This window comes from Hyaena hyaena, unplaced genomic scaffold (assembly GCF_003009895.1).
Source record: "Hyaena hyaena isolate Hyena2069 unplaced genomic scaffold, ASM300989v1 scaffold_280, whole genome shotgun sequence".
Lineage (NCBI taxonomy): Eukaryota > Metazoa > Chordata > Mammalia > Carnivora > Hyaenidae > Hyaena > Hyaena hyaena.
The window spans coordinates 1379248-1406115 of record NW_024080912.1 but is presented as its reverse complement, the minus strand read 5'-3'; the positions used below and the strand labels follow the sequence as shown (position 1 = coordinate 1406115).

General features: G+C 56.3%; 1 protein-coding gene across 1 annotated transcript; it reads right to left on the bottom strand.

Annotated features, from left to right (window-relative positions):
• Window positions 1-5189: 5189 nt before the first annotated feature.
• RAC2 (Rac family small GTPase 2) lies at window positions 5190-20575 on the bottom strand. The gene is made up of 7 exons (XM_039246168.1): window positions 20416-20575; window positions 18255-18326; window positions 11372-11489; window positions 10719-10781; window positions 10160-10319; window positions 6549-6680; window positions 5190-5967 (listed from the first exon to the last, which is right to left on the bottom strand). Exons 1-6 carry the CDS (start codon window positions 20448-20450, stop codon window positions 6550-6552), a joined length of 579 nt encoding a protein of 192 aa, XP_039102099.1. The 5' UTR covers window positions 20451-20575; the 3' UTR covers window positions 5190-5967; window position 6549.
• Window positions 20576-26868: the final 6293 nt, after the last annotated feature.

The window sequence follows — 26868 nt, the reverse complement described above, 5'->3', positions numbered from 1 at the left end:
CTCTCTGTTTTCTGGTTGTTTCTTTATTATGGTATTCTGTTTTTATTTGTGGCTATAATATGTTTCCTTACCTCTCCAAGGGTAGCAGTGGTGGTTTCTTCAAAGGTTTCTTCTGATCTCTGCCTGGTCTCTATTTCTTGCTAATTCCTTTTTCTCTGTTTGTTCAGTTGGTCTCTTTCACGTCAGAGCTTTCCTCAATTGTGCATTCGCCTTTTGTTACCCATTCACTATTCAGAATGAGACATTCGAACTCCAATTGGCAGTTCCATGTAGGACGGTAGAGCTTGCAAGACAGTGAACATCGCCATAGAAATAGCTGGATCTTTTGTCAAGGATACCTCGATAGGACCAGAGGTCAACCTCTGGAAGAGGTGGTCAGATTCTATCCACAGATTTCTATCTGTATGCCTAGGTGCTAGCATTCCTGAACTAAGCCAGGGCCGGGGGATGGGCTAGGGTCACCCTGCTCAATATTCAGACTTTCATGGAATCCCTCTATATCAGTCAGCTATTGCCGTGTAACAAACAACCACACACGTGTCTTTGGTGCACAAAAATAAGCATGTATTGTATTTCATACCTTCGGGTCAGTTGGAATGGATTGATCTAGGCTGGGCTAAGCGAGGCAAGTCTGCTCTGAGCCGCAGGCAGCCAGAGACCTTTGCCATTCCATTCTTGGAACCACTGGGCTAATTGTTTGGTTGGCACGAGAAAACATGCCCATGGGTGCACGCACAGCAAGTCTCTCCTTATGATGCATATGCTAACATCCCATGGGCGAAAAGCAAGTCAGAAGGCCAAAGCCAGCATCAGTAGAGCAGGGAGGGGAGTATGCTCTTTCCCTGGAGGGGGGCGTGGAGGGAGCCGTCACCTGCCAAGCATAATCAGACCCACCGCATCTCAAATAATCAGTCTGGGGGCTCACCCCCGGCTGCCCTGTAGCAGGTGTCTTTGGGTCCCGAAATGTCTGGTTGGATTTTCCTGCCCAGGCTAGGAGGGATGCTTGCCTGACTGTGTAGTGCAGGGGTGGGGGGAGGCTCTGGGGGGTCTAACTGCTCCTTAAACAGGCTTCTAAATAACCCGCCAGTTTTCAGCTTCCCGCTGCCTTGCCATCTGTGGTGTCTGAATCCCCCACTTCGAAGCTTCCCTGGGATTCTGCAAGGCCTGCTGGGGTTGAATGTCTTCCACCTCCAAACCCTCCACCCCACCCCCCTGCCACAGAACAGCAGGCGCTTAGGTTTGCCTTCCCTGGGCCTCTGTTAAATCATTTACCACCCCTCCATCTGCTCTGCGTACTGTGCTGGGCTCCGGGTTCACAGGTGTCTCCGGGTTTCCTTGAAGATGAGCGTTTGTGTTTCTGTTTCGTGTTCTCCTTATCATGGTGGCTGCTTTTCGGCAAGGGGGAGGGGACAGAAACAGCTCTCCCCCAGCACCTTGAGACAAAAATCCCTTCTCTGCTCTGCTGCATACGCTTCTGTGGTATGTGGATCAACCACATGACAGGTGTTGATTTGCTCCTCTGTCTGTCTCATTAGCCTCTGAGCCCCCCGGGGAGCATGCGGGGCAGGGTGTCACCCTCTCTGCACCTCCAGCTCCCACGCAGCTTGGCACGGAGCCCGTGGTTGTATGTGGGAACTGAACTGAACGAACCTCAAGTGATATGGAAGACTGCTCATCGTTTCACCTAACTTAGGGCCTTCAGAAGGCTTCTAGAACCACCCGAGATCTTCGTCTCCCTCCCCAGAGCCTAGTCTGCCTTGCCTCTTACAGCCCATGATGCCTGGATGGAATCAGATGTCCCCAGAGACGACTCTTGCTCTGGTTGGGGGGAGGGGAGCATAGAGGGAGGCTTAGGACGATAGGGCGGAGAAGTGAAAGTAACAGGGACCTCGGCCCCAGAAAAGTCACCGTTTCAGTTTCCCTTGGTATTATTTCTCATGATTTTCCTCGGTGGCTGAACTCCCTTGGATGCACATCTGCTCCTCCTGATTCTGGAGGGGCTGCAATCGTCCGGGGACTTGACTGGGCTGGCACATCCAAGATGGGTGTCATGCGCCTGGTGCCTTGGCCGGGGCGGCTGGGAGGCTGGGCCCGGCTGGGTCACTGGAAGGGCTGGGACTCTCTCTCCATGAAAGTCCATTCTTCCATCTGCTCATTCACTTACACAAACAACACATCTGTATCCCGCATGTACGGGGTGCCCGATACTTACTAAGGTCACCGTGAGCCGTCCAGGAAGAGGGGCCGTCGCCCGGGGCTCCCTGCGGACCCAGCTCTCTCCCAACCGGGCTGCGAGCTTCTAAGCTCAGGCCCCCAACTGACTCGCCCTCCAAGCCCGCGTTTGGCACCCCGTCTCAAGAACCATTTGCTCTGTGGTTGGGTGATTGAATCAATCAGTAGTCGTGTACACAGTTTTACGGCAACAGGCGTACCTCGGGCCATCGGAGTGGCTCAGTTGTTTGTAAATGAGGAGGAGCCTCTAAACAGCCTGGTGGAGGCTGGACAGGGGCAGAGCCAGAGGCTGCGGGGAGGCCAGCGGGGTCTCACAGCCATTGTCCAGGAAAGAGATAAAAGACCTAGAGCAGGGAGTGGCAGTGAGGCTGGACAAAGGGGACCCCGGGTCTCTGCTTGGGAGGCAGGAACTGGCAGCATCCGGGCTCTGCGGTGGAAAGCCCCAAGTGAAGTAGCTCAGCGGACGGGTGCTTTCCTTCCCCCCCCCACTCCCCCCACCAGGCAACGATGTCGTTGCCAGGAGCCAGTGTGGTACATCTGAGCCCCGATGCTGAGCCTGGACCTGGCACTGGGTGCGTGTTAGGGAGTGGCTGCTGGCGGCATGAGCGGCACCACGTGGTCAGCCTCGGCGGCCATCAGTCTTCCTGTTTTCAAAACCAGCTCCTCACCTACCCCCCCTGAGTCTTCTCTCTCCTATCTAAGGGCCTCTGGTCATCTGCCACTTTGCAGAACAGAAACGAGTGACTCACCCCACAGCCGGTGACTGCCGGGCACAATGATAGGGGGAAAGAGCATGGCCCTGGGAGACCTGAGCCCTCAGTTACAAATGCTGTCAGCTCACGGCACCAGGGGCCTGCCCAGCAGAGGCGTAAACAATAGGCGGTTTCATTTTCATTTCATTCCCGTAACAAGGCAGCTGTTGGCAAAGCTGTCGGGGATCCAGCCTCCTTCTATCTCTCTGCTCTTCCTTTCTTAGCATGTCTGTGTCTGCCGGTAGCTGCATGCTTGTGACTTCACATGCCTAACATGGCTGCTGCAGCTCCAGACATCTCATCAGGTTTCATCAGGGAAGAGGATGGGACAAAGGACAGTGTCCAGTTTTTTTGTGGAAGAAAACAAAACCTGTCCTGGAAGCCGCCTCTCCAGCTGACTTAACACCTGCCTTGTTGGCCAGAACTGGGCACCCTTGGGACCCCCACCTGCAAAGCAGGCTGGGAAGACAAGTGGGCTAGATTCCCTGCTGCTCTGCCCGAAACCAGGTTTCTGTTAGCAGGAAGGATGCGAGCAGTGGGAGGAGATGGGAAAGTCGAGTGTCGGCCGTGGTGAGTGGAGCTCCAGCTCCCACTCCCGCGCCCTCCTGTGCCTCAATTTCCTTCTCCGCGAAACCAAGCAGCTAGAACCTACACTGGAAGGCCCCAGTGAGGTTAAATGAGATCATATGGGCTAGTTGAGAACACACGGTGGTGAGAGAATTTATTTCCTGGTGTTATTATTAGCATAAAGCAAGGACAGTGGACACTGGGGTAGGTTCAGGGGAAGAGGCACGGGGTTGCCCCCCCCCCGCCCCCCCTTGGCATGTAGGGAAGTTTGAGGAGCAGAGAAAATTCTTCGAGGAAAGAGGACCCACCAGGGTGTGCCGAGGGCTTGGATGGAAGAGGTGGCTTTGAGGAAATGAGAGTTCAGTCTGAGGGTGGAGGCGGGGTGTGACCAGGTGTCGGGAGCCATCAGAAGGGCTCCCAAAGGTATCCAGAGGCCAGGTGAGAGCAGGAAGCTTCAGACTCTGGATGACTGGAGGGGGCGCCCCAGGGCTTCTAAACAACCAAGCGTCGGGGTGTGGGGTAATGGGGGTCTGTGTTTGCCACATGCCAGCGAGCAAGTGTGGGTGTTTCATGGGGGTGATTTGTTTCCGTGGTGAAGTAACCTTAAAAACATAAAGGCCTTGTCTGAGCTGAGGCTGAGAAGCGCGGAGGGGCTTCCCCACTAAACCCAGTTCCTTTCAAGAGGGCGAGGATCCTGGGAGGCCAGTGGGCTGGAGGGCCCTGCCTCCCCCAATATCAGGACTTATGGGGAGCAGCTCTGGCGGGAGCGGAGAATTGTAGAGAACAGACCCCCAGAGCATTTGGCGGGCTGGCAATGGGAGGGGGGGCTTCTGTGCTGTCGGGGAGGGTCTTAGACCTGTCTTTTTTTATTCCCTCCTCGTAGCTTTTCTAGAGTGTTCGCCCACGAGGGCAGGAACCCGTGGACAACACTGGACCCCGCACCTAGAACAGAATGAGAGGGTGCTCAATAAGTATGCACTGAGTGCATGGATGAAGCTTGGACCGCGAAGAGTAACCATCCACAGGAGCGCAAAGCCTGGCACTTATCAATTAGCAAACTCTAAGGTGGGAGCACAGCCCCATCTCTCTCTTAAAGAAACTCGCCTTTGCTTAGTGCCTGCAGGGACGGGCGTTGCCTCCTAACGCTGTTGGGACCCTTTCCGTGACCCGCAATAGTGGTGGTTGGGAGTTGTGTCTGCTCGACGCCCATAATCCCCAACTCCAACAAGGTCTCTGTCTTCCTTTGGGAAACAAAGCCTCCACCTTAAGAAGGTCAGGGTTTTACGGGATTGCAACCACTCTTAGTTCCAGCAGGGGGTGTGGTGGTCCATGTTTGGCCAATCAGAGCTCAGCACCCACCCACCCTCCAAATATGATTGGTTGAATATGACCAGCATGTAAGCTGGCCCAATCAGAGTAAACCTTAATTAGAATTTTGCCTGGGGCAGACACTTGGGCTTTTTTTTTTTTTTTTTTTTTTTTTTTTTTTTTTTACCTGGAAGGAGGCTCTTGAGGGACACCTGCCAGAGAATGAACTAGACAGCAGAAGGCAGAGCAAAGAGGTACAGGAAAGCAAGCCCTGATGACATCATTTGAGCCCCCTCCCTTCTTGATCAAGCTGCACCTGAAGACGTGATATTTCCAAATTGGAATCAGTAAATTTATTTTCTGCTTAAGCAGGTTGAATTAGGTTTTCCATTTGCAGTAGCAAAAGTCTTGACTGGTAGGGTCTGAAAGTTTTAAGATCTCTATAGGCAAATGTAGCTCGAAACCCTGTGAGTGGCGGAGAAAGACTTGAGGGGTGGCAGAAGTCCGCTGGACCCAGATTTTCCACGGGCGGTTGCAAGTACCCACCGACATTCAGAGAATTAGGTTTATTTTACGTTGTCCCAAAGAAGAGAGCTAAGACCAGAGGAACAAACTTTTGAGACCCTCATTCTAGCTCAGGAGAAGGAGAACTTTCAGACAAGCAAGACCATCAATATTGGAGTAGTAGCCGGCCTCCGGAGGGAGTGAGAGACCCATCCTTGGAGGTATACAAGGGGTGGCTGGTAACCATCCGGCCGGAAATTTTCCAGAGGGGATTCAGGCATCAGATGGGACTGGGGTAAATGGGTAGACGCTGCCGTATGCAACAGCGGGCTCTGACGGCACTAATGCAAAGGCGGCTCCCCTCTGGCCCGGGGCGGGGGGGGGGGGGCAGGAACAGGAGAGGTTGGGAGCAGAGGTGCAAATTCACACCCTTCCAGCGCCAGGGGGCCTCCAGCACAGAGAAGGGGATCAACCAAGGTCTGCGGCCATCTGCTAAGAAACACCACGGGCGGGGAGGGGACAGCGTGGCCAGCCGGGGTGCCACTGGGCTTTGGGTGAGGGCCCTGGAGGTCAGAACCATCTGGCTGGGAGGGCTGGGTGCAGCCTGGAAGGGAGACATGCAGGGGGTGAGAATCTGATCACACGCGGAACCGCCTGCTCCCTGTGGCTCCAGGTTGGCCCTCGCGACACTACCCCTCCCCCTTCCCCACTGCTTGCCCACCGCACCAAGGCTGCCCCCCCCCTTCTTGTCCCAGGTCTCCAGGCTGCCTCCGACCCACACTGGTCCCCCTTCTGCCACACAAGTCTCAGCTCAGTCTGCCCTGGCTTCACCCTTACATGCGGCTGTTGGGGCTCCCGGGGGGGCGGAGCCTAGGCATCTTTCCATCCCTTGTCCCCCCTCCCCCCCCCCGGCCTCCTGTGGGGTTGGCAGAGTGGGAGCCGAGTGACACCCTTTGCCTTGGCCCTGGCACCTTCCTTCTGGGAACTGGGCTCCACCGAGCTGGACTGGCTCAGTCCAACTAAGGAAACTGAGGCCACCTCGACAGTAGCGCTCTGTCTTGGCCCCAATGCCGTTCCCGGCGAAATCTGGAAGGCCACTGAGCAGTGGCTGGAGACCCCCTCCCAGCCGGCATCTGCTGTGGGTGGGTGGGGGCAGTCACGAAGCGAGGAGGGAGACGCTCTTACCCTAAAGGATACTGCAGGGGCGCTTCTGTGGTCGTGAGGGCTGGGGGCACAGGACGGCCCGGATCGCTTCATCGAAGACGGTTTTCAGGCCTCGCTGGGTGAGGGCTGAGCACTCCAGGTATTTGACCGAGTCTAGGGTGGGGCAGCAAGAGGGAAGGCCAAGGTCAGGGGTGGCCCCGGGCACAAACGTCGCCCAAGCCACACAACTGTGCCTGGCTGTGGGGGCCACCAACTCAGAGTAGGGTATCCACCACTGGGCCTCAGTTTCCTCATGTCTGAAATGCGGAGCTTGATTTCAAAAAGAGGCCAAGACCCACAGGAGCGGGTCTGTATCTTTCTTAGACGCGTAAGCCCTTAGGAAAGGCAGGCAGGAATTTTGATACAGTACTAGGGAAAAGCGGCTCCAGCGACAGTGAATGAGTCTCTCCCCACCTCAATTTCTTCTAAAAAAAAAAAGCCGTACATCTGCCTCCACTTTCCCCCGGGAGGCCTGAGGCATCAGTCAGGTTTCCCGTCAGGAGGCCTGGCCCAGTCACCAGGACCTTCCAGATGTCATCTGACCATTCCTTAACCTCGCTGCATTTTACTGATTAGGAAACTGAGGCTCATGGGCAGGAAATCACTTGTCCAAAGTCACATGCTCGATGTTTCTCATCCACCTGAGGGCGGCGAGGGACTGTCAGTGAGGGGAACTGGATTAGAGAGCTTTCCCTCCTTACTCAGTGGACCAGCCTTCTCCCACCTGACCGCTCAGGGCAGGGGCCTGGGGCGCAGACAGTCAGGCTGAGCCCCGACTCCCAGGGGCCGCGTTCCATGACCTTCTGGAAGGAATCCGCCTGAGTTCCCATGTCCACTACAATGCAAATCATTTCCCTGAAATAAGGAAGCACAAAACCCCATCTTTGAGAGGGCTGAGGAATGGGAGGAAAGGGAGAGTCAGGAAGGGGACTAGAGTCTGCACTTCTAGCGGGGAAGGAAGTAGACCAAGACAGATAGGTACCCACTCCTGCCAAGCCCTGAGCTGCGGGCTTCCAAAAACCGTGTGAAGAAATACTGTGATTTCCCACTTCCCAGATGAGGAAACAGATGCAGAGAGGGGAAGCCTGGGGCCCGGAGACACACAGCTGGGGAGAGGAGAGCCAGGACCTCAGGGGGAACAGCCCCTGGAAGGAGGAAGCCCACAGATGCCCTGGGGCTGGGAAGAAAGAAAGGGCAAGGACAAAGAACTGAGGTTCAGGGAGCATGTCGCTTGCACAGTCACATGCTGGGGGTGTCCTTGGGAGCGAATTCCCACCAGGGAGCGCGCGCAGTGGTCCTGGGGCCTAGGCCCTTGTTTCAGATTCAGGTTCAGGACTCTTGTCACCTTATAACCCTTTGCACCTCGAAGGGTGTCGCTGGGCATTTGGCCACTGTGTCCCTGCAAGGGGCCAGAGCCAGTGTCTACTTCTTCTGCACCCACCAACTGCCTCCTCCCTGGAGCCCGCCACCCCCTTGCTCCTCTTAGCTCAGTGGCATCCAAAGCCAAAGTCCTGAGTGGAGGTTGGGGGGAGGGAGGTGCTGGGCTCCCCTCAGCTCTGCCTCTGATCACTCTAGGACTCTGGCCAGTCCCTCTCTCTGTGCCCCAACATCCCATCTGGCTAGGACATGGTGACTTGGGACGATTGTCAAGCGGAGGCAGGTGGGCTAGAGGAGTCGCCGAGGGCGTGGGGGCAGGTCAGAGGGCCGCAGATGCCCCTGATCTCGGTGACTCATGGAGCCAGCCTGCCAGCTTTGACTCTGGGCTCTGCGCTAGCCTGGCCGGGTGGCCTTGAACTGGTGACTCCTCCCTGAGCTTCCCTCTCCTCTTCTGTAAAGTGGGGTCAACCAGAGACTCTCCTTCTTAGTCGCTATGGGAACAAAGTGGGAAGATACATGGCCCGGCACCCAGGAAGTACTCGGTCTCCATCAGCAGCTGCGATTATCAGCCAGGACCTCGACTGTCTCCACAACTTGCCACCACGGGCTGGGGGCAGAGGCAGCCGTCATCGTCCTGTTCCTCAGACTGACAGGTTCCCCAGGCCTCCCCTCTGGCCTCGCCTCTGGCCTCGCCTCTGGCCTCCCCTCTGGCCCAGGCTGGTCCAAATCAAGTTCAAAGTCACTGCCCCTGCCCCACCCCCACGTGGGATCAGCTCCAGGAGGAACAGGCTAGAGACCAAGGCAGGATTTAGAGCCATCTCCTTATAGAGGAGAAAGGACTTTGGGGGCGGGCGTAGGCCAGCCCATGTGGATGGAGACACTGAGGCCCAGAGAGGGGGTGCCGCTTTCCCGAGGTCACACACGCGGTCAGTGCTGGAGCCGGGCCGGAACCCAGGCTTGTAGCCCCCTTCTCCGTGTCCCGAAGCACGTGCTTTAGAAGGGTAGGGCTCTCATGCCAGGCTGGAGAGTTAAGCCCAGGGCAGAGGAGTTGGGGCACAGGCTGGTCGGAAAACGAGAGAAGGCAGGGGGGCAGTCCCCATATTTGTGAGGAAAGCCAGCAGGCCTAGGAGTCAAAGACCGCAGGATGGGGCCCGGACCCCGGACTTAAGAGGCAGCCCAAGGCCCCTCGAGGAAGATGGCCATGTCACTGGACTAGTCACAGGAAGGGGGCGGTGGCAGCTGCGGTTTCCCTTCCTGTAGAGATGTGAGTCCCCGGAGCCCTCCCAGTTCCGGCGGAAGGAAGAGTGTGGGGCTGAGGAAGGGCAAGGGGGTGGGGGTAGGGAGGGGGGAGGCCTGACCTCCTCAGGGACCAAACCCTGGGCCCTCAGGACCCTGTGTCGAAGCAGAGCGCCCTGGGCAGCTGGGTCACTGCTCACAGTGGCCAAACCTGGCCGGGGATGCTTGGCTCTCAGGCGAGTGTCCCATATCTAGGGCTGTAGGCTGCTCAGGCCTCGACTGGGACATCAGGTCTGGGCGCAGGGGAGAGGCCAGACCCATCGGTTCTGGCCCCCTGGTGCAGGCAGCCCTGAGCCACCACGAGGAGGCCCCTGAGCAAGCAATTTGCTATCTTGTGTCCAAATCCCAGTTCTGCCCCCTCCTGGCTGTGTGACCTTGAGAAGCCCCTTTACTTCTCTGGTCCAGTAATCAGGAGGCAAAGAGGAGTTGGCCTGAGGAGGGGGGCTGGGGAAAGAGAAGTGAGAAGGAGGCAGAAGGGGACATCACTCTTCAAACCTAAGGCAAAGCACCTCCTCCGGGAAGCCTTCCTGGAAAACCCAAGCTTGACTCGGCAGCTCGTCCTCAGAGCACACCTCACTCTACCCCTGTTTCCGTCTGCTTCAATGCACTTATTTCAGTATCTGCCTACGGAGTGTACCTACTACCACTAATTGTAATTAACCCCGAGTGCCGCCCGCGTGCAGGCGCTGGTGGAGGCGCTTCGTGGGTATGAATCCCACCTGATTCACCCCATCACCGGGAACCAAGACTGTGGCCGCGTTTTGCGGATGAGGAAACACAGGCACAGGGACTCAGCCAGGGTCACACAGCAGGTACCCGGCACATCTTGGCCCTGGGACCCCTTTAATCCCGCGTGAGGCTGAGCCCGGCTCCCCCTGCAGGCCGCTCGCCTCTCTGAGCCCGAGCCCCCGGCCCCGTACCGATCTCCTTGGCCAGTGCCAGGCCCTGCGGGTAGGTGATAGGCGCCAGCTTCTTCTCCTTCAGCCTCTCGATGGTGTCCTTGTCATCCCGCAGATCCAGCTTGGTGCCCACCAGGATGATGGGCGTGCTGGGGCAGTGGTGCCGCACCTCAGGGAACCACTGGGCAGGAGGGCGGGGGTGAGAGGTTGTGCGGGCAGGAGGGGGCACGGGAGGGGGGGAGGAGGGGCACCGAATGTGAGAAGTGGGGAGGAGAAGGGGCGTGAGGGGGTACAGGAGGGGGCGTCGCAGGCGCAAAAGCAAGATTTCACGAGAGATAAAAGGCAGGCAGGGGTTGTGTGGGGAGGGGAGGGGAGGGGACAAGCTTACAGCGGGGCAGCGGGGGAGTAAAGGTAACCACCCCAGCCCCTCCGAGCCCCCTCTGAGTCTCACTCCCGGAGGCCTCACAGCCCTGGTTGGCACGGGGGCCCCTCTGCCGTCCCTGCCCCTGCCCCACAGTTATCAGCACCCCCCCAGGGTCACCTGCCCCAAGCCTCCAAGACCCCACTCCGTCCTGCTCACCTTGGCACGGACATTCTCGTAGGAGGCAGGGCTGACAAGGGAGAAGCAGATGAGGAAGACGTCCTGGGGACAGAGCAGGCAATGGTCACCCACGAGCAGAGGCTGGAGGCGCCCGGCCGGGGCCCTTCCCACCCCTGGGCAGCCACTGGGCTCCTGGTTTATCCAGCCCTTCCTAAAGGCCTCTTCTAACGGGCTGATCCTCACGTGACTGTCTGCCCCATTCTACAGGTGGGCAAAGTGAGGCTTACAGAAGAAGCCCAGGGGTTGCCACCTGGAATTCCGGAAGCCGTACTCCCCACCCGGCACTCACTACCTACTGTCTGCTCACCGTTTCCTGGCCAGGCCACAGAGACACCTGCAGGCTCTGTCCTCCCCTCTCGGCACCCCTGGGACTCAGAATCCTGGGCGCCGTATGCCCCACCCTTGGGCACCCTGGGGGTGCCCCAGAGCCCATGAGGTAGGGGGGCCGGTGAGATGGGGACAGTGACAGAAGGGTGGCTGAAGGAGGGCAGGGAGGGGCGTGGGGAGGAGGCCTCGCTCTGCCCATTACTGGGAGGGTCAGGGGTCCCCAGCCACCGGCCCCAGGGCATTGCCCCCAGAGGGAGCGGGAGGCGCTCAGGCTGGTGATGGGGGGAAGGGGCAGGGCGGCACACCGTCTGTGGGTAGGAAAGCGGCCGGAGACGGTCATAGTCTTCCTGCCCCGCAGTGTCCCACAGCCCCAGGTTCACGGGCTTGCTGTCCACCATCACATTGGCTGAATAGTTGTCGAACCTGCGGGCAGCGCACAAGACCGAAGGGTCAGTCTCCGCGCCCGGACCCCGGGCCCTCCTTCCAGCCTCCCCTTGCTCTGTGCGGAGGCCGAGACCCAGGGAGGGGCGGCCACGGCGTCAGAGCCGGACAGCCCCATGCGGTCGGCCTTCCTTCTATTTTTTTTCATTACTGATTCATTACATTTAAAAAAAAAATGTCAAATGCAGGTAAGCATCAAGAGAAAGACATGGTCCCCATCACGTTTCTGCCCTTTGCCTATCTTTCGAAGAAGGGATTTTTGGGGGTTCCAGGGCATTCCCTCTAAGGCTCGATCGGAATTCAATTTACCCACTTCCTACGCTGGACTGAGGTTGGTGACCCTCTCGCAGGTGAAACAACAAACCCTGAGGTGAGGAGGTGGCACAAGTGGCGGCCTCAGGGGGTGGGGGCGGGGGTGACACTTGAGAAATGCCACCAGCACACACTGGAAAGATGTGTGCCAAAGGGATGGGGCAGAGGGCTTGGAGAGGGTGCCAATAGCGACAGCTAAGATCTCCCACCAGCACCAGAGAGGCCCCCGGGGCAATCAGAGAAGCTTCCAGACTTTTTTTTCTAATTCACCCCGACAGTGTTTCTCACTACAAGGGAAAGGAAGGTGCTGGTTTTTCAGCCTATAGAAAAGAAAACTGGGATCAGAGAGGTACAGTGATCTGCCCAAGACCCCACAGCCAGTGAGCGGCCAAACTAGGTAAGAAGCCGGTTGTGTGGGACCCCAGGGCTCACATCCAGCACTTAGCTCTGCCCTGGCTGTGTTACCAGGATGCCCTCGCCTCCCGCCCATGAGGGCTAGGGATCATCAACTTGTCCCTCCGCACCAAAGCCACCTGCTCCTCGCCCCCTGACCTGGCCCGCTGAGACTTTGGCTTCCCCTCCTCCTCTCCTCATATACCTGCCGAGCTCGTTCCCGGACAAGGCTCATGCTGCCTGCCTCCCGGCCCTGGATCCCGCTGTGCCTCCTGCCCAGAATGCCTTTCCCCACCTCTCCTGCCCAAATATTCCCACTTGCCCTGACCACGCAGTCCCACCCACTCTGCGGGCCTTTTTGCTTCTGCCTGTGCCTCTCCCTAGAACACCCTTCCACCCCCTTTCACCCCATCCCCTATTCATGATTCAAAATCCTGCCCAGGCCGTTACTCCTCTGCAGTGGCTGGGGGTGGGGCGGGGCGGGGTGGGGGAGAGTCCCTCCAGGCCACCCCCTTCCCCATCCTCCACCTGGAAAGAGCTCATTGTTTCTTCCCCTAGGCAACTGCTTTATCTTGACCTTGACTAGGTAATTGTGGTATCTCCATCTTGCTGGGGGCCAGGGCTCCACGGGGGCAGGGCTCTGCCTGCCTCATCTCCAGGCCTGGCACCCAATAAATGTGGGTAGATGGGAATTAGAGCAAACTGAACTGAAGCCCTTGGAATGCCCCCTCCTCCAAGAAGCCCTCACAGAATGCTGCTTGGTGACCGGCTGCGAAGCCCTAAAGGTTCAGAGTAACTCCAAAAACACCTGTTCTGAGACACACACACACACACACACACACACACAGTGGGTGGCCTGCTATTTTTAGCACTAGCACACCATACTTATTCATCATGGAGTGTTCCAGTCACCGCTCAGTTCCTCAGAGAGCCCCACTCCCTACTGCCTGGAAGGTCCTACACACACTTCTCTGACTCGCTGCTCTTCTTCCTCCCTCCCTCCTCCCCGGTGTCTGGCTGACTCTTACTCAGCCGCCTCTAGCCCCAAGTCAAGGTCACCTCCCGCTCAAGGTCTCCTCCTTGCAGGAAGCCTTTCCTGACGCCCAGCCCCTCCAGGCCCCAACCCAGCAATCTTTGTCCAACAGCAGACACCGCACCTGGCTTGTGCATCCTGAGGCCTATACGGCATTTGCCACACAGTAGGGGCCCTGAGGTCCAACTCTAGCTCCCACCCACACCGCCCTGCGATTTCAGGAAGAAGGCACTGTCCAGGGACACCGCACTGAGCATCACGGGAAGAGATGCGCCTGTGTTCCTTTGGGACACGCTGGGGAAGTAGTGACACTGTCCTCTCTAATGTCCCGCCTAAAATTCGGGTGCCAAAAAGCCTCCCAAGATTCCTTGGGCCAAAGGTAGGTGTCCTCTCTGAGGCACCCCCAGGGTCTCAGGGGCCGTGGCGATGGGGAAAAGGTTGGGGCCTGGGGCCTGGCAGCGGCGCCAAGCACCGCTCCTGGGGCCTGGCAGAAGGCTAGGGACCTTTATGTGTTCAGTCTTGAAGTCCCACGTAACCTAAGGCAAAAGAACCTCAAATGACTCCCATCACACAGATGAGCAAACCAAGGTCTCAAGATGGCAGGAAACTTTCCCAAGGCCAGCACCTCATAAGCCTGGGCGCTGGGATCTGAGCCTTGCTCCTTCTGTGACACCTGTCAGTGAGCCCACAGACAAATGAGCGGCAGGAGAGTTGATTTCCTTGGGGACAGCCACCCAGGGCTAGGAGGGAACAGAGAGCTCCTTGTGAAGCCTTGTCTTGCTGTGTGACCTTGGGTGAGGAACCTAGCTTCTCTGGGCCTCACTTTCTTCACCGTGAAAAAAAGGTCCTGTCTCTTGGGGCCATTAGGAGGATCCAAAGAGACAGAGGACCTTCAAATCACCCAATGGGAAGATGCTGAGAAGCTGAGCAACCTCATTTGCAATGCCCTCACACACACACACACACACACACACACACACACGCACGCACACACACACACACCGGTCCCTCCCTGGGGGCCCAGCTGTCAGAGCCTGATCACTGTCAGAGCCTCAGCGATCTGCACCTCCAGAGGGACCCTTACTTGCGAGTCACAGGCATCCAGCGCCAGAGGACCCTTTTTCCAGATGAGGAAACTGAGGCCCACAGACAGCAAGGCACTTGCCCAAGATCTCATGGTCAGTCGGTGTCACACCCGGGACTAGGTCCTGTTCCCGGATTCAGAAAAATCCCACATGGGAAACATAGAGGCTACTTCAGGGCTTGAGGCTCAGAGGTTTGAGCCTGGGGCTGGGGCTTCCCTGCGCTGGGGGCTGGAGGCGGGGGAAGGCAGGGAAGGTGCCTCATGTCTGCTGCGCACCCAGAGATGTCAACGACTGTCCCAGGCCCTTCGTCCTCTGACCACTTCAGTGGGCCCAGGAAGCAGATGCTACCGTTGTCCCCATTTCACACAAGAAGACACACACTCAGAGAGGCTGGGAGTGCGCTGCCCCGGGCTACACAGCTGGAGGGTTTTCACCCAGGGTCTGTGTGGCCTCTTCTGCACTCCCGGGGCTTCGAGCCCAGCCCTGACCTGCAATGGCGTGGAGGAGGGGGTTGGAGGCAGGAGGAAGGGGGCTCAGCACCCAGCATCACCTGATCCCCACCCAAAGCCCACGCTCCGACAGGAGCGCAGACACCAGGGGGCACGCATGGCTGGTGGTGTGGGGACCAGAGAGGATTGGCCAGGTCAGGCAGGGCGTGGACCACTATTAGGACTCGGGTCTTGGTCCTCAGGGACAACGGGGCACCGCTGAGGGGCTTTCCCAGGCAGAAGGTGACGTGATCATCTTTGCATTGAGGAAAGGCACCTCGTGGCCACTGGGTGAAGTCTGGGAGAGGGGAAGCTGGAGGGGGCCACACTCTGGGCACCGGGAGTGTGGGCAAAGAGCAGCAAGTGCCCCGCAGAAGAGTGAAATGTAGACAAAAATCAAGGCCCGCCAGTCTGACCTAAATTAAACCGTATGTGCCTCCCTCCCACTAGCTGAGCCTCGCGGTGGTGGCCGAGTTCTGGCACCTTCTCAGGCAGCCTGAGCACCTAGTCACTCGCTGGCACTCACTCTGTTCTAGAAGCTGGTGGGATAGCAGTGAGCGAGACAGACCTGTCCTCCCAGAGCGTCCCTCCTGGCAGAGGAAGTCAGGTCAGGAAGGGCTATGAGGAACGTCAAGCAGGGGGGTGGGGTGGAGGGGCCTGGGTGGCGAAAGCGACCCCTTTAAACAAGGGGTCAGGGAGGCGATACCTGAGCAGGGAACTGAATGATGGGAAGGAGGAGGTGAGAGGCACAGGGTTTGTCTGGGATCCACAGGAGTCTGGAGTGAGTAGGTAAGGAGGGGTGTAGAAGGAAGGGTGAGGCTGCGGGGCAGTACCATTCAGGGCTTTCCCTGCCAGGAAAGGAGACAGTTTTAAGTGTGAAAGGGAGCCAGGGGAGGGGTTCAGGCCTGGGAGTGGCTGCCTCTAATTTTTACTTTGTTTTTAATTTTTTAAGTTTTATTTATTTTTAGATAGAGAGGAAATGGCAGTGGGGGAAGGGCAGGGAAAGAAGGAGAGAGAGAGAATCTCAAGTACACTCCACACTGTCCACACTGTCAGCACAGAGCCTGATGTGGGACTTGAACTCACGAATCCTGAGATCCTGACCTGCGCCGAAGTCGGACACTTAATCAACCGAGCCACCCAGGCGCCCCTAACTTTTACTTTTGAAAGCTTATCGGGGCTTCCTTTTGAGAGCGGATATGGGGGGGGGGGAGTCCATAGGCACAAGATGAGATGTCACAGGCACAAGCCCGACACCCAGTACAAGACCATCCACAGAGCGGGTTCAGTCTCCCCATCTGTGGAATGGGGGCTTTGACCCTGAGCCATTAACCCCCCACGCCTGGCAATGACTGAGCTCAGCTCCCCTGCTTATCTGATCATGTGCTGGCAGCACGTATGTCCCAGCCTCCACAAGCCCTGTTGTCCCCAGGGGAGGGGGAGCCCCTCGTTTTCCCCAACTCCAGTCTCCCCGGCTGCCCCCGCCCTCCAATGTCAAGGGCTCGGCGTGACTTCTCCCCTCCTCCCTATCACAGAGGAAGGGGCATTGTGGCAGGAGCCTCTCAGAGGGCTGGTCCAGAGCTAAGCAACTCTGTCTTGGACGATAAAGGAGCGCGCACGCGGGACAGACCACATAGTTTGCAGGGTCCAGCACAACATGAAAACACAAGACTCCTTGTTCAAAAGTTTAGAATCTCAGATGGCCCTTGTGTCTGACCCAGACTCCCCAGAGTCCTGGGAAGGTAGACCTTGCCTGGTTCGTGCTGTCTGTCGGTCTGCAAGGGTCTTGGGTCTCCCGAGCCCTCCGAGGGCCCCCAGGAGCCAGAACACGCCTTCCATCTCCCTGCCCAGGAGAGGTGCCTGCCCTGGTGGTGAGCCTGGGATTGCCCAGCCCCGCTCCGGCCTTATAGAAAGGGAAACGGAGGCTCGAAGAGAGAAATGATTGGTCTCAGGTCCTTCGGCAAACGGGCCCCCAGCTGGGACAGGCAGAGGGGCAGGAAGGCAGGAGCCGTGCACCGCTGGGGACAGTGGCCTTATGCAGGCTCAGAGCCAGTCCTCCCTCAGCATTAGGGGGTGCCTGATAAACACTTAATGACTGATGGCAAAGGGACGGGTACAGCAGGTGCAGAGGGGGAGGGGCGCTGGCGCCAGGCCATCTGGGGACTTGGAAGCCAAGCTGGTGAAGTCCACTTCCTAGTGTCCCTACCCCGGCGTCTCTGCCCTGGCCTGGCTGCCTGCCTTCCTCTAGCCCAGGCCGGGGCACCTGCTCCACATCCCGGGGGGCAGCCCCCTAAGGAGCTGTGAGGCTCAGCTTTCCCCGTGGGTGGCCTGGGTAGAACAGCCGCCCCTCCAGGAGGTCGAGAGAGGGCACACACATGTGACATTTCCTGCAGGAGCCAGCACATAGATGGTGGGTCTCTCTGATGGATCGTCCTAGGGCCTCTCTGTGAAGTTCAACTCAGGTCAACACAGAACACATCTATCAGGCAGAAGACGATGTGTGTAAGAGAATGGGGCGACTGTAAAGGACCAGGCTCTCTGCTCTCCAGAAACTCACAGTCACAGGAAAGATTGGATACAGTCACTCGAGAGAGTGACTCAGGCTGGATGAGAAAGGATCCTGAAAGGGGAGAGGGGCGTACTGGAGCTGGCCTAGAGGTCTTAGACGCCTGGGCAGGAAAGGCACTCCGGGCAGAAGGAACAGCTTGAGCAAAGGCCCTGAGGTGGGAATGCCCAGGGGGCGTTTGGTGGAAACAAGCAGACAGAAAGCGAAGCAAAGGCATGAGCCATGATGTTGGAATAGGAAGGGGAGGCTGGGAGGAGCCCACCCAGAGCCTTGAAGGCAGCACTAGGGGTTGGGAAGCTGTCCTGTGCGTGAGGGAACCGCTGAGGGCTGGTGGGGGCGGGGCTGGCGCTATCCCACTTGCCCCTCCCTCCCGAGGCTGCCACGCATGAACTCCTACATAACCGTCAAATGACAGCCCTGCCTGCACATCCCGCAACAGGGCAGGGCCTCCCAGTAGCCTCCAGAGAGCACTGGCCTCTCCCCTAACGGTGTGCACGCATGCATCCACTGTCTGCTCCTTGGTGGCAAGGCCCCTGATGGCCTCCTCCTGCACCCACCCCACCCTCCCCTGCACACTTCTGGGACCCAGCCCCACTTCCCACCCCCGACCGAGGCCCAGCTGGCCTGCTCCCCTGCCCCTCCCCCACTCCCGCCCAGTCTCTCCCACCCTGGGGGCCTCTCGGCACCCACACCCCGACTGCCCATCTCGACGTCGGTCGCTGCCTCCTGGCTGGGCCATCGGGCGACTCTGCCGGGCAGAGACCCCCCCTCCCCCCAGGTGCCCACACAGCCGCCACGCAGGAAGTGCCTGGCAAGGGGGTGGGCCCTGTGAAGCCAGCCTCCCAGTGCCCCGGCCCCCGCAGGACTCACACGGTGGGGATGTACTCTCCGGGGAAGGCGTTGGTGGTGTAGCTGATAAGCAGGCAGGTCTTGCCAACGGCTCTGAAAGACAGGAAGTTCCAGGGGACAGTGGCTGGGGGGCCCTGCCGAGACCCGGAGGTTTCTGAGCACCTATGCTCTCCCTTAGCCCAGCCCTCAGGCCCGCCTCTCTGGGCCTCAGTCTCCCCATCTGAGAAGTCAGTATCCGTGTTCCCAAACCCAAGTCATAATGGTCATGGGGGATGTTTGTTGAAGGGCTGACTTCGAAGTCCTGCCTCTGAGATCTGATCCATCAGTGCGGGGGGCAGAACTGGGAATTCGTATGTTTTAGCTTTTTCCCAGGTGACATCGGTGTGGAGCAGAGGGTTGAGAGTGGGGGGGTGCCCAGGACACCGCTGGGCCGGACACTGCTACAGGGACCCTGGACCCTGACCAGGGCTCTGCCATCACACGCCTGGGCTTCAGAACCAGTGCCTTGGGCAAGCCACTGAGCCTCCCTCGGCCTCAGTTTCCCCATCTAGAAAACAGGGATGAGTCCATCCTCCTAGGAAAGTGCTGAGTCCATGTCTGGCATCGCGGAGCAGCGAGTCAAGCCCATCCCGCCTCTTCCCCTCCCAACCTCACCGGGGAGAGTAACAGTTAAGGACGCAGAGTTTTGGAGTCAGAGAGACCTGGCCTCAAACCCCACGAGGTCTGGTGCAAATGACTTAACGTCTCTGAGCTTCAGTTTCCCCACCTGTAGAATGTGCCTAATATTAGGTTGGTGGGAAAACCGAATAGAGGGCACGTGACTGAGCCCAGCGCCTGACACATCGGGATCGCCAAATAGCCATCGCCATGATTCGTGCCACCCTCCCTGGGTCTGCGAGTCTGCCGGGCTGGGAGGGGGCACAGGTAGAGTAAGCGGTAAGGCTGCGGCCAAAGGGGCGGCCCCAGGGCCCTCCAGCTCCACTCCGTCACTTCCTGTTGGGAGAAGGCTGGCACCTTCTCCTCCCCCACCGCTCCCCTCCCCGGAGCTTGCCACCAAGGTAACTTTGAATGACTGGAACGTTGCCCTTGGCTTCTGCCCTCCCCTCCCCAGATTAGATACAAAGCAGAAGTGAGCGGGGCTGGGCAGAGAGGCGGGCAGATAAGGCCCTGCCAGCGCATCCGAATCAGCTGAAGGCTGTCTGATAAACCGACCCGCACCCAGGAGACCCATTAGGGCCAAAGTCAGTCCATCATGTCAGGGCCGCCGTGACCCAGGGCAGGAAAGATCCGAGTCTCTCAAAGCCTCAGGCTGCCCCTCTCTAGAATGGGAGCGTTGGACCGGAGGCCTGCCCAGCTGGAAATGCTGATGCACCTGTGGGCTGGACCCTGAAACATAATTGCTGGCTGGCATCAGAGATCGGCATCTTGGACCAGCCATTGTACAGATGAGGAAACTGAGGCCCACAGTGGAGAAGGGCCCTCAGCCCAGCCTGCCTGGCACAGACCCTCCCAGTCACCCTCCCGCACCTCCTTCCCTCCACCTTCCTTTGTGGACCCCTCCCCCTTCTGCTCCCTGCCCACATCCCCCATGAGTCCTCCCCAACCCGGCAGGCTGAGGGGGAGGGGAGAGTAAGGGAGGGAGGAGGCTAATATTTATCGAGCGCACTAAGCACAGGACAGCCACTCAAAATATGTCAGGTGACCCCCACATCCACCCCAGGGGCGTGGTCTCTTCCCAGATGGGCAAGCTGAGGCTCAGAGAGGCTCTGCAGCTTGCCTAAGACACACAGCAGTGTACACCTAGGGACTCGAGCCCAGGTCGGCCTGAGGACGAAGGCCACCATCTACATCCACAGAGTTGAAGACAGGTCCCATAAGAGACCTGTCCCAATTCTCAGGGTGCAGGTGAGGGGCCCCAAGCACATCCACTCCCCAGTCCTGTACCCACCACCCACCTCCACTCAGGCAGCTTCTGGAGGGAAGCGGGCAAAGAGAGTGAAGCTGGCCTCTGCCCACCTCAGGGCAGTGAGGGGGGGCTTTCTCTGGGCCCCGGGGACAAGAAGGGAGCAGCACCTCCCAGCTGCTGCTTCCCAGGGACTCCTACATCTGCAGGGCGGAGGGGTCTTGGGGGTAACCCAAGAGGGGGGCTCCAGCCAGGTGACAGGGTTAGCCAGGTACCTACCCATCTCCCACCACCACACACTTGATGGCCTGCATCACGTCGGGGGCCTGGGGGGCAGCGCTGGTGACAGCTCGGGGCGCAGAGCCTTTCTGCGGGCTTCAGGGCTTCTGAGAGCCTGGCAAGTTCCTCCCTGACAGAGGAGCAGCTCAGTTAGGACAGGAGGCAGCAGGAAGCGGAAGGGGAACTTACCCAAGCTGCTGCCCCAACAGCCGTTTGCAGAAGGCGGAGCATGCGGTCTGGGAGATCAGCTCAGGGCCCCTCAGGTGCTGGCCGGGGCGCCCACAAGAGACCTGGGTACCCTCCGGGCTGGGGCCTCACTTCTCGCCTGTGGGGCAGGGCTGGAGTAGTTCCCCAAAGGCTTAAGGCTTCCAAGAACTCAGTCCACCTCGGGTCTAAGTGTTAACCATCCAGTGAGCTGACCCTTTGTGCCCTGCGGCGTATCAGGTGCTGGTGAGTCCAGGGCGCAAAAGCTACATCTGATCCCTGGGGAAGATGCGACTTCACACGTGTACCCATCAAGCAAAGGCAGGAAGCGATGGGGCCAAGAGGGATCTCCAGGGAGGGGACCTCAGAGCTACACGAAGGGAGAGCCGGGGCCGGTGAGGTGACGTCTGAGATGGCATTTGAAAGGTGGTGCCAAGGACAGGACATTCCAGGCGGGGAAACTGCGTGAGCATTCCACAGGGTTCTCCCAAGCACGGGCCAGTTGCGGGGGTCCCGGAGTGTGGAAGGCTGGGAGACGTGGGGTGGGGGTGCGGGCGCAGGAAGGGAGGTGGGGGGCGGGGGCAGCTGATGGAGGAGAAATAAAAAGGAAGTTACAGGCAGCTTTCTGCACGAGCCGGCCCTGTGCTCGAGGCTACCCTGGGGGACCCGGCACCTCGGAACAAGGATCTGTGTCCCACTGTGACGACAGGGAGGGGGAGGGGTCTGAGAAGGCAGTTGATTCATCAGGATGGCCCAGCCTGAAATCATACCCACGGCCGGTGACTCCAAGTTCTGGCACCCCCGCCGCTGAGGGGATAAAGCCTGAGTTCTGCACCGCGTGGGGAGGCTGAGTGCTCCGCCTTAGCCATGAGTAGACCAGGGGCGTGAGCAGCACTGGGTGTCCTCGTGGGTTCCAAGGTCAGCCGGCTCTTACCGTTCATTGCCGCTGCTCCCCACACAGGCAGAGGCCGGTCACCCACCCTGCACTGTCACTTAGGACGAACCAGGAAACCCCAGGACAGTGGCTCGCTCCGATGCCTGGCCAGTCAGTGACACAAACCAGCCAACAAACTTTGATGCTTTTGTCTGTGCTTTGCATTAGCTGAGCTGGGACGGTGGGAAATACTTCACGGTGCTCAGACTGAGTCAGCAAGGCCAGTGTCACCCCCCACACACAAGACCCACGCTGGGCTTCCTCCCTCCCAAACCACCCAAGGACTTGATTCTACGTGCTCCCTTGGACCCACGTTCTTTTCCCGTCCACTGCTAGCCCCCGGGGCAACCTCTGTTCATCTCAACAACAGAAACCGACATGCACTCTGGATTCCTGGATTGGATCCCGGAACAGAAAAAGGACAGCAGGGGGAAAAGCGGTGAAATTTCAAATCAAGTCTGAAACTGAGCGGACCGGATTATGCCGTTAATTTCTTAGTTTTGACAAAGGTATCGTGGTTATGACGTTAATGTAAAGGGAGACTGGGTGCAGATGAATTCTCTTACTATCTTTGGAACTTTTCTGTAAAGCTAAAATTGTTCCAGAATAAAAAAATGTTTATTTTTTTTTTTTAAATACAAGGAAAAAGAAGAATGCACCTCTTTGGGAAGACACAGCCAATGAGTATGGCCATGTGACTTGGAAAGGGTTATACGTACGGGGTTTTACCCCCATGGGCCCCTCTAGGGAGGAGCTTTCTTATGCAGTAAACAGCCTGCCCAACCATACATGGCCCACACGGCCCTCAGGTTGCACCTGCTCTCCATCCTGAGAAAGCCACTTCTCCAAGACAATCCAAAGTAAAATTCACCCTGACTTCCTGCCATCTGACTCCCTCCTTCATGCTGCCTGCATTCGATTACACAAGACTTGAATACTTAGCCCTGGGCTTGGTTCTGCAGGGGAAACAAAATGCAGATTAGAAAGCTGGCCCTGAGGGGCGCCTGGGGGGCTCAGTCTGTTAAGCGTCTCTGACTCCTGATTTCGGCTCAGGTCATGATCTCACGGTTCATGAGTTCGGGCCCCGCATCGGGCTCCACGCTGACAGCGCAGAGCCTGAGCAAGATTCCCTCTCCCCTTGCCCCCCGCCCCTGCTCTCCCTCCCTCTCTCTCAAAATAAATAAATCAAAAATAAATAAATCAACGTTTGAAAGAGAAAGAAAGAAAGCTGGCCCTGAATAACTCGTGATCTGTTCTGGGAGTGACCTGGGGATCCCGAAGCCACTCTCTTTGGATGTCCCAATCTGCAGATGGCCCTGAGGCTGTGTGTGGACAGGCCAGGGTTGGCTGACGAGCAAGGCGGGAGGGGAGCAGCGCGGACGGCAGCACCCAGGTGGACGCAGGGCTGGGAGGACAGTGGCAATGGCTGTGCACTTCCGGCGTGAATTCGCTGCATTGAGCCCGCGACTAGTGGGCGCTCTATTGTTCCCCCATTTTACAGATGAGGAAACCAAGGCACAGGGATGAAAACACTTGTAGCCGCTACACTAGAAATGAATTTAGGCTCTCCTCATAGGTTCTCCCTCCTTTCACAGATAGGGAAACTGAGGCCGCAGTCGATGCGACCAAGGCCACGGTGCAGCAGCCCTAGGCCCCCTTTCCAAGCCTCCCCACCTTTCTTTTTTCTTCTTCTTTCTTTTAAGCATCTGCATCGAGATACAATTTACACACAATAAATGGATCCGTTTAAAGTGGACCATTCCGTTCATTTGGACAGACATATACACCCATGTAACCTTCCCCCAAGTCAAGATACAGAACATTTTCTTTTTTTTTTTTTAATATTTTTATTTATTTCTGGGAGAGAGAGAGAGACAGCATGAACAGGGGAGGGTCAGAGAGAGAGAGGGAGTCACAGACTGAAACAGGCTCCAGGCTCCGAGCTGGCAGTCAGCACAGAGCCCGACGCGGGGCTTGAACCCACGAACCGCGAGATCATGACCTAAGCGAAAGTCGGACACTTAACAGACTAAGCCACCCAGGCGCTCCAAGATACAGAACATTTTCAACACTGTGGGAAGTTCCTTCCCTCCCCCCACGCCCCTACCATAGGCAGAAGCTCTGATCTGCCTTCTGTCCTTCTAGATTACTTTGCATTTTCTAGAAGTTTGCATCGATGGAATCGCACAGTATGTGGCCTTTTGCAAAAGCCTTCTTCACTCGGTGTGTTTTGGAGAGGCGCCCAGGTCGCTGCGTGTGCCGGGGTCCGTCCCCTCTCACTAGTGAGCAGGCCCGTCGCGGGGATATGTCACAGTCTGGTTACTGTACATCCAGTCCTGTACCCGTTCAACCACACGTGGCAAACTCACTGAGTCACAGAACCGCGGGGCCTCTGGGCATGCGTAGAGGGATCACCAAGGCCACGGTTACCCAACTGCGCTCTTACACCACTGGTATCCACACCTGGTTCCCCAGAGCAGCCGCCTGGCCCCTGCTCACACACCTCCAGTGACGGGGAACTCACTTCATTAGGAGACAGTCTCTTCCATCCTCGGGCAACTGGGCCTGTTATAAAACCCTTCCTCATTTCAGCTGTGCTGGTAAATGGTTGTCTTCTTCCTCTAGTTCTTCATTCTTGCTGGAATGCAATCTTCCATGACATGAATGTCTCAGAATGTATTTATCCAATCTCCTGTTAATGGATATATGTGAGGCTTGCAAGGCTCGCTTTACAAACAGCTCTGCTATGGTAATATGTGGACTCCTGGAGCCAGTGCATGAGATTTCTCTAGAAATGGGGCTGCAAACCTGGAGGCCATGTACATGTTTTCCCTCAATCGAGAGAGAAGTCACGCTTCAGGGGCGCCCACGGTCCACACCCTCGCCCACACTTGGCCTTGTAGCCTTTATGCTTCGGTCGACCTTGTGGATGTGAACTGACGTCTCATTGTGGTTTTAATTTATATTAACTTACTTCTGGTGCTGTAGAGCATCTTTGCAAGTATTAATTGGACATTTGTGTTTCATGTTCCCTAAATTGCCTCTTCTTTTGTTTTGTTTTGTCCATTCCTCTATTCTTTTGTATTTATTTGGAGAAGGTTTTTGTATCTCCTGATTTCCAAACTTATATGGCTATATGCATTGCCTATCGTTTTTCCAGCCTTTGAGTTCGGGCTGTCTTTTAAATCAGTTGTGACTTTGAATGACCAATTTTTTTTTAATGTAGGCTCCTGTAAACTTCTTCCCTGATGATGTTGCTTTAGGAGTGCATCTTAAATCCTTCCGAAAGAAGGAAGGAAGGAAGGAAGGAAGGAAGGAAGGAAGGAAGGAAGGAAGGAAGGAAGGAAGGAAGGAAAGGAAAGGAAAAAAGGAAGGAAGGAAGAGAAAAAGAAGGAGGGAAGGGAAGGGAAGGAAGACAGATACCCAGGGGCACCTGGGTGGTTCAATTGGTTGAGCGTCCAATCCTTGATTTTGGCTCAGATTATGATCCCAGAGTCATGGGATCCACACTGAACACGGAGCCTGCTTGGGATTCTGTCTCTCCCTCTGCCCCTTCTCCCCCACTCCTTCTCTCTTTCTCTAAAGGATTTTTTTTAAAAAAAGAAGAAGAAAAGAAATCTTTCCCTATGCCTCATTTCATAAACGACGTTCTCCTACGTTTTCTTCTAAAGCTTTTAAGGTATTGTTTTATATTCAAGTCTGGGATGGGTTTTAGGGTATGATGAGATACGGGTTTAATTTCATCATTTCCATGACCAACTGCCCCAGCACAATTTACCGAGGCTCCCTGCCTGCCTTTCCCCAGTGAGCTGCACCCCGGCTGTCTCCCGCCATGTGTCTGTATGTGTGTGAGTCCACTCCCAGCCCCCTGTCTGTTGCTCTATCTGTCCTCCCTGAAGCCAGCACAACGCTGCCTTAATTACCAAAACCCCATACCAGCTTTTTATATCTGGAGGGACAAATTCTCCCCTCTTGGATTTTTTCAAAATGGTCGTCACTGACCCTTTGCTCTTTCATATAAATTTTTGAAGAAGCTTGTCAAGTTCTGAGAAAAACCATGTCAGGATTCTCATTAGAGTTCAGTTCAATTTATAGAAGAGTTTGGGGGAGAATTGACATCTTTGTAATATGCAGTCTTCCTACCCATTAACATGTTATAGTTCTCATTTATATCTTTCAATAAAGTTTTATAATTTCCCCCCAGAAAGGTCATGCACATTTTCCCATCAGATTTATTCCTCGATACCTTATTACGTTCAGTGCCCTTGTAACTAACACCTTTTAAAATTGCATTTTCTGTTTGTCGCTTATATGCAGGGAAAATGTCAAATTTTGCATATTGGACTTATATGTGTTATACTTATAAATAGGGCCACATGGATGGAAATTCCTATTATAATTTATCTAGAGATTTTTCTACTAACAAGTCTAAGACTTGCCTTCATTTATGGCAAATGATAGTTTTACTTCCTCCTTCCCAATTTTTGTAATATTAATTTTTTGGACAGTCGGGAACGTTTACTGCTGTGTTGAAAAGAATCAGTGATGGTAGGCATCTTTGTTTTGTTTCTGATCTTTCTTATTTTTTAACTATTTTTTTAATGTTTATTTATTTTTGAGAGAGACAAAGAGCACAAATGGAGGAGGGGCAGAAAGAGAAGGAGACACAGAATCCGAAGCAGGCTCCAGGCTCTGAGCTGCCAGCACAGAGCCCAACGTGGCACTCGAACTCACAAACAGCGAGATCGTGACCTGAGTCTAAGTTGGACGTTTAACCAACTGAGCCACCCAGGTGCCCTTTATCTCTGATTTTTAAAAGGGCGCTTCTAGTGTTTCACCATTAAAGATGATGCAGGTTCTGGGCAGAAACTCTAATCAGTTAAGAAGTTTCCCTGTTATCGTTAGTAATAGCAGTTTTGTTTTGTTTTTATCGTGTTTCATTTTATTGAATGCTTCCCCCCCCCCCCCGTGTCTATAGAGATGTGAATAACACTTAATACATTTGCTAGTGTTCAATCACCCATGCATTCCTGCATACACCCAGCGTAGTCATCCTGGGGAACGCCACTGACTGTCCCTCAGTAGCCACTGTCTGCTTCTTCTTTTTAGTGACAAGGCTCCAGGACTTACACCCAGCCACATGCTCACCGGCTCAAGATCAAACTTCTCAGTGTCCCTTGCAGTGAGGTGTGACCTTGTGATTAAGTGGAGGGATAGATTGGGGGTTGGGGAGAAAGGGTGTGCAGCTTATGAGTCATCACCTATTTGAAGGCTTAAACCATTTGTCCTGTCCATCTTTTTGGCCCCTCTCCCCA

Bases quoted from the DNA above. Each gene is read 5' to 3' on its own strand.
- RAC2 (XM_039246168.1), bottom strand. From the start codon at position 20,450: ATGCAGGCCATCAAGTGTGTGGTGGTGGGAGATGG. The intron at 10,782-11,371 runs GTGTGCCGCCCT...CTCTGTCCCCAG, and splicing joins CGCTTTCCTACCCACAGACG to GACGTCTTCCTCATCTGCTT. The intron at 10,320-10,718 runs GTGAGCAGGACG...CCTCCTGCCCAG, and splicing joins ACGAGAATGTCCGTGCCAAG to TGGTTCCCTGAGGTGCGGCA.